The sequence below is a fragment of the Arachis duranensis genome, chromosome 6, assembly GCF_000817695.3.
Source record: "Arachis duranensis cultivar V14167 chromosome 6, aradu.V14167.gnm2.J7QH, whole genome shotgun sequence".
NCBI classification, from domain to species: Eukaryota; Viridiplantae; Streptophyta; class Magnoliopsida; order Fabales; family Fabaceae; genus Arachis; species Arachis duranensis.
In genome coordinates, this window is record NC_029777.3 from 86,376,555 (window position 1) to 86,389,532 (window position 12,978).

The window sequence follows — 12,978 nt, forward strand, 5'->3', positions numbered from 1 at the left end:
TGAATTGTTTGATTTGATTGTATTTGCTGGTGCACAGAGGTGATGGAGATTGAGGTGGATTGGATTCGGTATTGTTCTGAGGCTCTGGTTTATGTGTTGGATGGATAAGAATGAGTAATGGTAGTCTATTGGGTCAAAAACATGTAGGCGTGTTTTGGTCCCTTAACCAAGAAATTTAAAAGATTTACTTTGCTCTGCTGAATTACATAAGACTACAAACTCTTGGATATGAAATTATATAAGAAAAGATTATTTAAAAGTATTTATATATACTATATGATTTGTTTTTAGAAAGAGATAAAGCAACGACATACACCTAAGTGAAAATGTTTTGAAAATAAATTACTAAAGAATGCAAGCTTTTTAGATAAATTTTTTTGAGATTTGCATTGGTCAGATGCATTTATTTTTATTAATTTTGTAGCGTTTTTTTCTCCTATAAAAAATCATGTGGTTAGATTCTCAATCCCATACGGTCTTATACTTTTTCAAAAAAATAAATAAAGAAGACTAGTTCTGGATGTTTATAATATAACTATTCGTATATTTTCTTATATCAATTTAAATTTTTGAGATAAGTAATTTTATGACATAGTTGAAAACTTTTATAACAAAAATATTAAGAGTTCAATCTTTGTTAATAGAAAAAAAATTGTGTAAAGAAAAAAAAATCCCATAAAAAATTTTACAAATTCAAAAAAAAATCTTGTATAAGAATATATATCAGAGATATAACTATTTATTTATTTATATTTATTTAAAATTTCATTTCTTCAGGTATCTACTTAAAATTTTAGGACAAGTAGTTTTATATTTAGACAAACGTACATGACAAAATTAGAATCCTAAAAGTGCTATATTATATTATAGAATTAATTAAATGCTATGTATATAAATTAAGGTTTCCCATATATGATGAATAATGTATCCGCCAAAACAGGAAAAAGAGAATTAAAGAATATAAAACTCAGAGAAGGTAGTGGTGGTGTATAGTGATTTTGTCAAGGTATTTTGCATGGGAAGCAACATTTCAATTTTATGTTTCTTTTATGGTTGGGAAGGTCGTACTCAAGGTGAGATGTCAACATATAGCACAGAGCTGAGGGAGGTTCGTTTTAATTATCATTATAATCCAACAATATTAGCCTTAATGTATACTTACTATACATGGTTTTCTTAATTAGATACCCAATTAGAAAGGTAGTATATCCCATATTTTACTATATGTATATATACACACACTATAGTGTTTATCAAGAAGGTTCAATAATAATAATAATAAAGGGGATGCTCCCATAAAGACGCATAAAACGTCTTTTTTTAAAGATATTTTTTAATAATTAAAATTTAATATATATAATCACTTAAATTGTATTATTTTTGTCAAAATTAGGTTAGACAAATTAATTTGACTGAAAAATAGTGAATTAAATTTTGAATCGGTCTAAATTAATATTATTTTTTATAAAAAATTACTACAATACCCCTATTATATAAAATGATTAAAATACTTTTATTATATATATTAATTTTGAGAATCCTAAATTCTAGTCATTTTCTTCTCTGTCGTGTCGTTATAGGATTAGAATTTAAAATTTTTAAAATTACTATATATAAAATAGGGATATTTTAGTTGTGTTTTATAATAAGGATATTGTATTAATTTTTTATAAAAAATATCGTAGTAATTTTTTATAAAAAATATTAATTTATACCGATTTAAAATTTAATTTATTAATTTTTTTACTAAACTAATTTGTCCAATCTAATTTTAATAAAAATAATATAATTTAATTAAATTTTAATTGATTATATGTAAAATTTTAATTTTTAAAAAACATCTTTAAAAAAAGACGTTTTTGACATCTTTATCTAAGTGACTTCCTTATAATTAATTGTATTTTTAAATAGAAAATTTAATTTAAATATTTAGTTTATATTGTTTTGATTATTCTGTTTCAAATATATGTTTCGGAACATAATTCTTTTTTTTCAAACAAAAAGAAGATAAGAACAATGAAGCGGAAGAATAAATAGAATTTTGAGTTAGGGAGAAGACAATGTCGGTGCTGTTGAGAAACTATAGGAGCGATGATATTTGTTCGAGAGAAATATATGATACTATGCAAGTGATAACTTTTGATAAAATATTTTAGCAATTAAAAAATAGTATATATATATATATATTAAAATTTTTCAAGTGAATAAGGAGAGTTAAATTAAGGAATTATTTTTAATGCTTAATAATAAATTGTGCAGAATTTTAATTTTAAGAGATTATTTGTAATTTTATTTCATCCTGTAGCGTAAAACAGAAAATATAAAAAATAGAAAAGGAGAAAATTGACATCTTATATATTTTGGTTCGGTCATGAAGTATAACAATGTAACATTCAGTTTTCACTACAATAATAATAGAATTTTTATTATAATTAATGAAAATTATAAATACCAATTTTAAGAGACTTATACTCTTTTAAACCACCTAAGTTATTCCAAGTTTAATAAATCACCTAAATAAGTGCTAACTTAACTTAATTAAAAAAAACTAAGTGCACTCTAATCCAGTGCACGTTTGAAATCAAAACACTCAAATAAAAGATAAAGGAAAAGTATGAGGAGCCAATGAAATATTTATACAATGTGTACAATGGAGATTTATGGAGTATTAGAGATATAATTATTAGTGTTACATTTTTCCATCAGCTGAATCTTTTGGGATGAGTGGTATCATGACATGGTATTAAAACGTTAGATTTGAAAGGTCAAGAGTTTGATCCTTGGTGAACCCAAAAATTAAACTATTTTTTCGAGAAGATGTTTATTATCCCTTGTACTCGGATGGTTATTTTAAATAGTATAGGGGATGTTCATTTCATAACTTAATAGCTATTGTATACATTGTACAAATAGTCCATTGTCTCCCTAACGGGATCCAAAGATAAAATAGCTTTTGTATGCACTACTCTTTTTTATTTTTGTCTCTTTTAAAGTAAGCTTGAATCAGACAAAAAAAAAAGTCACACTTTTTCTTACTACACTTCAAAAACGCATTGATAACTCAGAAAGCGTTGCAAAAATCGCTACGATTTTTTTCTTTTTTGACATCTTTTAAAAATGTAGTAATAACCTACTTTTTTTGTAGTGATAAGAACATACTCAAATAACAAAAAAAATAAAATGTTGTTTGTATGATCTGCAATATATCCGAATTGGCTACATTTTTCCTTAACATAATAGAAATCTTCATATTTAGACCTTGATTGCTTCTTTAATAATAAAATTATTTTTAATTTGATTAAGTTAGCCATTTCACCTTTAGAGTTCTTAACCTTTGGCATTAAAAGGAGAATCTTCACTTCTTTGTACTTCAATAATAAGTGCAGCAGTTGTCCAAATATATTTGATCTAAATTTTGGATTCTATCACTCTTTTATGAGTTCATCTATTTGAATTATGAATTGTTTGACTCTGATCTTTGATTGCAATTCATTAATACCTACAATACTAAAAATAAATAAATATAATAAAAAATTATTAATTATGCTTGCCGACTCAACATATATATGGGCATGTGGGTGCACGTGCGTGTGAGTATGTGTACGTGTGAGTACGTGCATGCGCGTGCGTGCGTGTACGCGTTGGTGTAGGTGCATGTATAAGTGTGTGCACATGCGCGTGTGTAAATGCGTGTGTGTGCGTGTGTATGCATGTGTGTGGCGTGTGTGTGTGTGAGTGCATGCACACGTGCGTGCGTACGGGTGTGTCAGTGCGTGCGTATGAGAATGTGTGCATGTGTCTCTGTGTGCGCATGCACGTGCGTGTGGGTGCATGTGTCTTTGTGTGTGCATGTGTGGGTGTGTGTGCGTGCGTGTGCGTGTGTGTGCGTGTGCGTGTCTTCGGGTGGGTGAATGCGTGTGTGTGGGTAGTGATAGATCTAGAAAATTTTGATAGTGGGGCAAAACATATATAATATAATAATAATTTTTATTCTTTTGCTTAACAATATAAATATTTCTTTTTCTATATATATCACTAAATAATTATTTAAAAATTTACTTCTCATAAAATTAGAAATCAACTTTTACTGATATTTAGTTGAGAAAGTTCTTTTAATTAATGCAATTTTTATGGAAAATACTAAAGCTAATTTTAAAAGAAGATAAATAATACTCTATCTTTTGAGTTGATTTTTTTTCAAAAAGAATATTAATTTCATTTAAATTGAGAATTGATAATTCTAATAGACATTTAATATGAAATTTTTAAATTAACTATTAAATATTAAAAGTTGAGTAAAATATTTTTGTATAGTCAAATTTAATAATTTAATATAAATAAATAAATATTATTATTATATATTACTCAAAAAAATTTAAAATTGTAGTGGAACGTTTATCTCCACAATAAAACATATAAATCTATCCCTGTGTGTGGATATATATGTGTGCAAGCGTGAGTATGTGTGTGTGAGCGCGTACGTGCATGCGTGTGTACGTGTGTTAAGTGCATGTTTTTGTGTGTATGGGAGTGTGCGTCTGGATGCAGGCGTGCGTATGTGCATGCCCGTGTGCGTGGGTAGGTGGGTGGGTGTGTGCACGTGCATACGTGTGTACGTGTGTTTTTTGTTTATATGGAATTAAATCAAGTCATCTATTATAATAATAATATAATAATTGAAAATAATATATTATAAAATAAGTAAAATATTTTTATTTTAACTGACTAACATTATTTTTAAATAGGAATTTAAATTTATAAATAAAATCTTTTATATGAATTTATGCTTTTTCTCAATATATTAATATTATAAGAAAAATCATACCATGTGTTTAAAATATATTAAAAAACTAATCACATATTTTGAGAAATGAAATCAATAATTTAAAAGCCAATGTATACCTAAAAAATAGCCAACTAACAAAAAATGCTCTTTTAGAAAAATCATTACAGTCAATATACAATTTTTTTTTATTTGTTGTAACAGTCAACTTTTTACATTAAAAATAAGATTTACCTTTTAAAAAAAGTCTTACAATAATGCATCCAAAATAAACATTAACTATAATTGATTATTGTAGTTTATTTTTTTTTCAAATCCAGCAACCAAGAATTAAGATATTATTCAAATAAGTAGTGAAACATTCTCAAAGTTACTTATTTATAGTGTTTATCTCTTCATCATGCTAAACTGCCAAAATTGAATCCAATTTTTAAAATGTTAATAAAAATAACTTTCATTTTTATAACAATACAGATCTTATCAAAATATTATAAAATATGATAAAAATAACAAAAATAATATTTTTTCAAGAGACAAATATTTTTTTTTGTATTTAACAAACCTTTTATATATTAATATATATTTGGACAATTATTTAAAATGTAAAAAAAAATCGGATAAAAATTTTGACGTCTAATTTTTTTTCATTTTTAAAGTATATTTTGTTATTGATAAAAAAATTGTAAAAAAGAATTTATTTAGCATAAAATTACCAAATTATAAAGATAAAATTATTTTATTTTTCTAATAATACTTGCCAAGAACCGTATCAAAATTTAATTTGTAAAAAACTTTTTCTTTATATTTAATATTAGTTATTTTTATCGTATTTTAAAATATTTTAAAAATATTTTTATTATTAAGAAAAGTAAAAAATATTTTTGTCGGTGTATTCAAAATCGATGATGATAGCTTATAGTAGTTTACCTCTTTCATCATTTATCCTGAAATCAAATAATTTTATTGTTAATTTAAATTTAAATGGTCCTTAAAGTTTAATTTGGTTTTAAAATTGTTTCTAAGATTTAACGTGATTTTAAATTTTTGGCGGCAGAAACGAAGGCAAAGATAGATTGTGAATAACTTCTTTTTCTTCTTCTTACCTTTTTTTTTTGTTCTTCTTCTCTTTCCCCTTTGCAGGAGCAAAAACACTCTTCTTCTCTTGTTTTTTCGTTTTTTTATTTTATAATTTTTTTTGTTATAGATAATTTGATCCAAAATTTTAAGATTTAAGTAAAAAAAAGACGATTTTAAAATTTGATTTTTAAACCTTAAAGACGATTTTGTGTACAAAAGAAATTGAGGACGAAAAAATTTTTCGGTCTATACCTTATGAACCAAAATCGTATTTAACCTATAAAAGTATATATCTTTGAGAATAAATATCACAAATAAATCATAATGTTTATAATAAAATATAAATTAAAGATAGAATCAGATTTTAATAATAAATTATATACATATATATTATTTAGCCAATTGTTTTATATATCTTCCACGAATTATAAATTTGTATTAGAGTAATGTTATATCACTAATAAAATTTATAATTTTTAGTCAATAATTAATTAATACCTTAAATCATAAATATTAAATTTTATACTCTAAATTTTAATAGTTAATTTGAGTGAGTTTCTAATAAAATATTTTTTTTTGAGTTATCTTTTTTTAAAATTTTTTTAAAAAATAAAATTAATTTTATATTTAGATATCTCATGCAAAAAGATCATTTTACGTATCAATTATGTTTGAGTATATCAATATAAAAGTATTTTTTTATTTATTTATTACCTGAAAAACATATTTTTTTAAGAAAAAAATATTTTTAAAAGAATGATGTAAATTGTAACTTCTCAAAGAAGATGTTCTTTTTTTTTTAATATTTTTATTTTTACGAGGTTAACAACTCTAGTCTCTCTATATAAGTATATATACATGCGTGTATGTGTTGTATTCAGTATATTTAGTATTCACAAATACAAGTACTGTTTCTTTATTTGTTTGTAAGAGATGGCAAACTTGCACATGAAATTTTCTCTAATAATATGGTTGATGGGAGTTTCCCTCTTAGTATCGCTCAATGATAGTGGATTGAGCACAGCAAGCCCTAATGGAAACCATGAAAATTCTCTGCAAACCAATGATGATGTTCATCATGTTGCCAGAAAAGTTTCAAATGATCCAAATCTGTTGTCGCATTACAATAAGCAAACTGAAATGTTATATCATATTCAAAGAGAAAGTCCAGCTGGTCCAGATCCACGTCATCATGGCGGGTTTATACAATCCAAAAATGTTGATCAGAAAATTTTAAATGATCCAAATTCTGTATCGCATTACTATAAGCAAACTGAAAGCTTATATCATATTCAAAGAGAAAGTCCAGCTGGTCCAGATCCACGCCACCACCACCCAAAAGTGTTGATTGAAATATCTAAAACTTCAAAATGACAATCATATCAAAATATTGAATCCAAAAAATGTGGATTCAAAATATGATAGCTATATCCATTCTTGAATAATGACATATTTAGTCTGCTTAGACTTGTGGAGCTTGTAAACATGCTCAATTTGAGCTTTCTTTATGTGTACTTTGATACTGAATTAATAAGCAAGCCTTATAATAAATTCAAAATATTAATAATAAACTAAGAACTCTATCATCATATTCCTATTTCAAGGGTAATTTTTTACTTTCTAACTTGTTGACACTTTTAGCCAATGATCATAAATATAGTCAAGAGGGGTTAATTAAATAATAAAATGAATGATAAATTTTTGCCAAAGAAAACTTCAAATTTTTATGTTTTATAAACAAATTTCAAGTTTTACATTACGTTTAATATTTTTTCACATTACCTAAAATAGAGATAATTAATGTGCTCTAAATATAACCTTAAATAGCAAATGCATTAACTATGGATGAACCTATGTACAAACTTGTGAGGATAAATGATTCCACTAAAAAAATATATCTATACATATATTTGTCTCTACTATAGAATTATGTTTGTCCCCCACATTAAAATAAAAATGATCTTATGAAATTTTTTGTCAAAAATTATTTTATTGAATTTGATTTCACATAATAATTAAAAAAATTTATCAAATTTTAATCTGAAAATATAAGATAATAAAATATATATTAAATCAATTTAATAAAAACGAAAATATTGTGATACTATTCAATTAGTGAATTTAGTTAAAATTTATATTCTTAATTTTTTTTCTAGTCAAATTTAATATTTATTAGTAAACTAAAGAATTTTGGACTACATATATTTTTTCATGGTTATTATTATTATTTTAAAAGTAATTTTGGTCTTTCTTTTATTAAATACTTGAATAATTGTTAAGTAATTTATAAAGTATACAATAGGGATAGGAGGAGTTTGGTGCATAATTCTTCTCCCTAAAATATCTTTAATCATGTATAATTCCTAAAAAAGTGTTTTACTATTTTAAATATTCAATAAAAAAATTCCTTGATTACATGTAATCTATTTATATTATCATCTTTATTAATCCAAGATTTACTATTATTACATGTATTTAATTTATAAAAAAATTAACGAATAATAACATTAATACCTAAATATATGAGTCTTAATAATGAATAAATAAAAATGACGAGTTTGGAAACTTCAAATTAATTTGATGATAATCAAACATTATTAAAATAATTAATTACAAAATTATTAATTTGAATTTTAGATCACATTTGTTAATTAATAATTTTGCTGTTTGCAGATCTTGTCATTGAGCATAAAAAAACTTAAAGCCCAAAATGGTTGGCAAAAATAATCAGCATGGTGCAAAAAATGCTTTAAAATATGTGGTTGAATTATTAATGTGATATTTGGGCCAGATTTTGTTGAACAAGCCCAAATCAAATTCTTGGTGAAAGACCAACAAGCTTAGTCCGATTTTGAAAAGAAAAAGAAAGGAAAGAGAAGTGGTTTGGTTACCACTCTCTTTGATCGAATTTAAATTTGATTAAATGGAATTAATACTTGCCTTGGTAACTGGAAAGAGAAAGTTTGAAATTGATTTGATTGCTATTATTACTTTACACATTATTAGGCATGGGAAGTATAAACCTAGCTCATTTTAATTTCTTCCTTAATTCCATTGAATGTTTTTCTTTCTTCTTTCTCCTCTCTCTCTAGTTTCGGTCATGTCACAAAAAAGAGAGGAAGCAAGTTATCAGAGATGAAGCACTATAGTAGTGAAGCTATGTGCAAGCAAGAGGCCAAGGTGATGATGACTCTTGCAAAAGGAAGATCTACAGTATGGTGTGGCTGAGATTTTTACTACATATGGTAAGATGTAGTGAAGAAGTCTCAAGATCACCATGCCTAAAAATGGAGGAAGATCTATTTCGGCCAGAGAAGAAGATTCCTTGGGTATGACTCGTCTCTACTCTCTGATCAACCATCACAGAAGGTAGCTACTGTAGCTGCGTGGAGGGAGAGACAGAAGATAGAGCAGATGGAGCTATCAAGCATCAAGGACTCATCAAGGGTCAGGAATCCTTCTTGGGGAGAAAGTCAAGATGGAAAGCCCGAATTGATGAAGCTTGGTGAAAAGGATTGAGGTAGAGGTAATTGCATGTTGGTTTTTGCATTCGGTTCTCCTTCTTCTCTCTCTGTCCGAACCGGTTTGATGTTTGAAGAAGAAGAAGTTGGCTCGATTCAACCGTTTCAACCTTGGAGGCTTCCCCTTCTATAATAAGGGTGAACAGTCAAGGCTTGAGGCAAAGAGAAAATAGTAAAAGCACAGAGTTCTCATAGCTACCCAAGCTAACAGAAGTTCTTCTCCTTCAATGTGTTTCATATTGTATTTTTCTGTTTAGTTTTGTCTATCTTGAGTCTCATGGAAAAAGACAAACAGTGAGGTTTGTATGAAAAAGCCATAGAGCGAAAAAAGGCAGAGTATACAAAATTAAAAGAAAAAGCCATAGATGTCCTAGAGGTCCTTTGTACATCTGTGTTATGTTTCATGATTCTGTGGGAATCCCCTTGCAAGTTGGGTTAGCACTTAGCAGTTGAAAGCTTGGCAGGTGACCAAGTCAAGTTCAGGATTGGAGATAGATTCTGGACTTGTCCCAGATAGGATGAGTAGTTCCTAGGGAGAATTGGTGTCTGTAATCAAAGATGATTATAGTGAAATTCCATCATTGTTGTGATGGAGACTGGATGTAGGCTGCATTGCACTTAGCGGCTGAACCAGGATACTTCTTGATGTGATTTTCTCTTTCTCTTCTACCCCATTTTTGATTCTGTTACATAGGAGACAAAATTGAAAAATATATTCTCATTAGTTACGAGACAAAAAGAAAATGTCTCTTGACTAGTGACGAGACAAAAAACAAAAATATCTCCTAAAGTATTGTAAATGGACAGAAAGCATTACTCAGCAAAAAAAAAGCTAAGATTCAACCCCCTCTCTTAGCCACTAATAACCATAAAAAAAGTTATTTAATATTTAATATATAATATTTTCATTTTATATATATACTTTATAAATATGTTTATATAAAATTTTTGTTATTCTTATGGGTTATATGTTTGTCCTTATGAAATTTTTGGATTTGTCATTGAATGGCCAATCATAAGGATAGATAGTTGGAAAGTCCGTTGTCCGAATGAATTGTATTTCTGAGAGTTAATTTGGTAAATTTTTTATTTTTTAAAAGTAACTTATAAAAGTAAAAAGATAATTTTTTTAAAAATTGTAATATCTATATTTGATAAATCAAATTAAAAATAATGTTTAATAAACACAAATAACAGCAAATGTGTTTAATAAAATAACTTTTAAAATTTAAAAATATCATAATAGACAAATATAAGAAATTTTAAAATTAATTAATGTTTGAAATTATATTAGATTTTTTAATTTTAGTAAGTACAAGTCATTTTTAAAATAATTTTACTTTAGATACTTTCAAAAAAATATTTATTTTTTAAAAATCATAAATACAAACACATAATTTTTTTTAATTTATCAAACTTAAAATAAAATAAAATAATTTACCAAACTAAATTTGAGTATTTTCTAAGGGCATCAGTTGAAAGGTGAGATTATTCTGCATCCCGAGATTGTGAGACAATTACTATAAATCCAAATATTGGCCATAGTTGGATTAACAACCTATATCATATTACTACTACCAGTTCGAGCCTAACATCAACCAGAAGTTCTTGGTGTAGGAACCGACTCTAAGGTGCGTGGTGATATTGGACTCGCAGTATCATTGTTTGACGTTTCGGTAAAAAAAAGGATTATCTATCAGACTGCAACATGTTTATAATCTTTTCATTTCTCAAAAGCATGCAAGTGATGAAACTACCATAAACAACACTATTATCCAGATTTGAGTGTGTCAATTTGTTTTACTTGAACTTTGTTCAACTCAAACAATTAAATCATTGATCAACCTTATATTGAAGTCTCAATTCGAAAATAGAAATCGCTGATCTTTTGAATTGTTATTAAGATTTACAATACTCACTATAACATTTTGGGTCTGTGGTCACAGTTTTTTTATATTACGGTAGAGTTTTTTATCGTGATTGAAAAAAAATTATGGTCACGGTTTTTGGAAAAATGATGACCATAGAGTATTTATAGTTACGGTTTTTTTAAAAATGATGACCTAAAAGAGTCTATGGTCACGGTTTTTAGAGGTGACCTAAAAGGGTTTATGGTCACGGTTTTTTATTGTGACAAAAAAGGATCTATGGTCACGGTTTTTCAAAAAAGAGGACCTAAAAGAGTCTATGGTCGCGGTTTTTTGGGGTAACCTAAAGGGATCTATGGTCACGGTTTTCTAGGGTGACCTAAAGAGGTCTATGATCACGGTTTTTCAAAAAAGAATGACCTAAAAAGATCTATAGTCATGGTTTTGGGGGGTGACCTAAGGGGGTCTATGGTCACGGTTTTGGAGGTGGCCTAAAATGGTCTATGGTCACGGTTTTTCACCGTGAATAAAAGACATCTATCGTCACGATTTTGAGGGGTGACCTAAAAGAGTCTATGGTCACGGTTTTACGAAAGGGTGACCTAAAGAGGTCTATGGTCACGGTTTTTTTGAGTGACCTAAAGGGGTCTATGGTCACGGTTTTGGAGGGTGACCTTAAATGGTCTATGGTCACGATTTTTCAAAAAAAGGTGACCTAAAAGGATTTATGGTCACGGTTTTGGAGGGTGACCTAAAGGGGTCTATGGTCACGGCTTTTGGGGTGGCCTAAAATAGTCTATAGTCACGGTTTTTCACCATAACCAAAAGACATCTATGGTCACGGTTTTGAGGAGTGACCTAAAAGAGTCTATGATCATGGTTTTACGAAAGGGTGACAAAGGGGTCTATGGTCATGGTTTTTCGGGGTGACCTAAAGGGATCTATGGTCACGGTTTTGGGAGGTGACCTTAAATGGTCTACGGTCACGGTTCTTCATAAAAGGGTGACCTAAAAGGGTCTATGGTCATAGTTTTAAAGGGTGGCCTAAAGAGGTTTATGGTCACAGTTTTGAGAGGTGACCATAAAGTACGGTTTTTCAATCTTTTTTTTAAAACCTCTCCCCAATTCCCTCCCAAAATTCTCATTCCCTCACTCGTCGTTCTTCACTTAGGAGTAAAGGGTGAAGATAACACTTGGTCAGACCAAACCGAAATTTGGTCGGTCAAACCAAACCGAAATCCGGCCGGTTCAAATGAAACGACGCCGTATCGCTTAGAGAACATTAAGAAAGCATGCGTCTGCCCCAATCCCTAGAGCTTCCTTTCTCCCTATGGTCCAGTTGTCTCTCCACTGTCCAACCGGTCGCCTCCAACCCCTCTATACACTCGCGAATCACAAGCTTCTCTGCATCGTTCGTTGCAAGTTGTAACAACCTAAATTTAGTAATGGAAGAACTATATGTAATTTAATTTACGTAATTTTTATTATATTATTATTCTATCCATCAATTTTATCAAAATATCTATTTTATCCAAATTTTTTTTATAAAATTTTTAATTTCTAATCTTAATTTTCAAATTGAAAATTACAAAGCCTAAGGCTAATGCCTAAAATCCCTATTCCAAAATACAAACCCTCAAACCCCCCGCCCCCTCTTCATCGTAACATACGCACACCCCTACGGAAACGCAGAGAGAGAAAGGGAAAACGGAGAAGGGAAGAGAGGGGG

General features: G+C 28.2%; 1 protein-coding gene across 1 annotated transcript; it reads left to right on the forward strand.

Annotated features, from left to right (window-relative positions):
- Positions 1-6,793: 6,793 nt before the first annotated feature.
- LOC107494432 (uncharacterized) lies at positions 6,794-7,234 on the forward strand. Its single transcript, XM_016115468.1, has one exon. It carries the CDS (start codon positions 6,794-6,796, stop codon positions 7,232-7,234), a length of 441 nt encoding a protein of 146 aa, XP_015970954.1.
- The last annotated feature ends 5,744 nt before the right edge of the window (positions 7,235-12,978 follow it).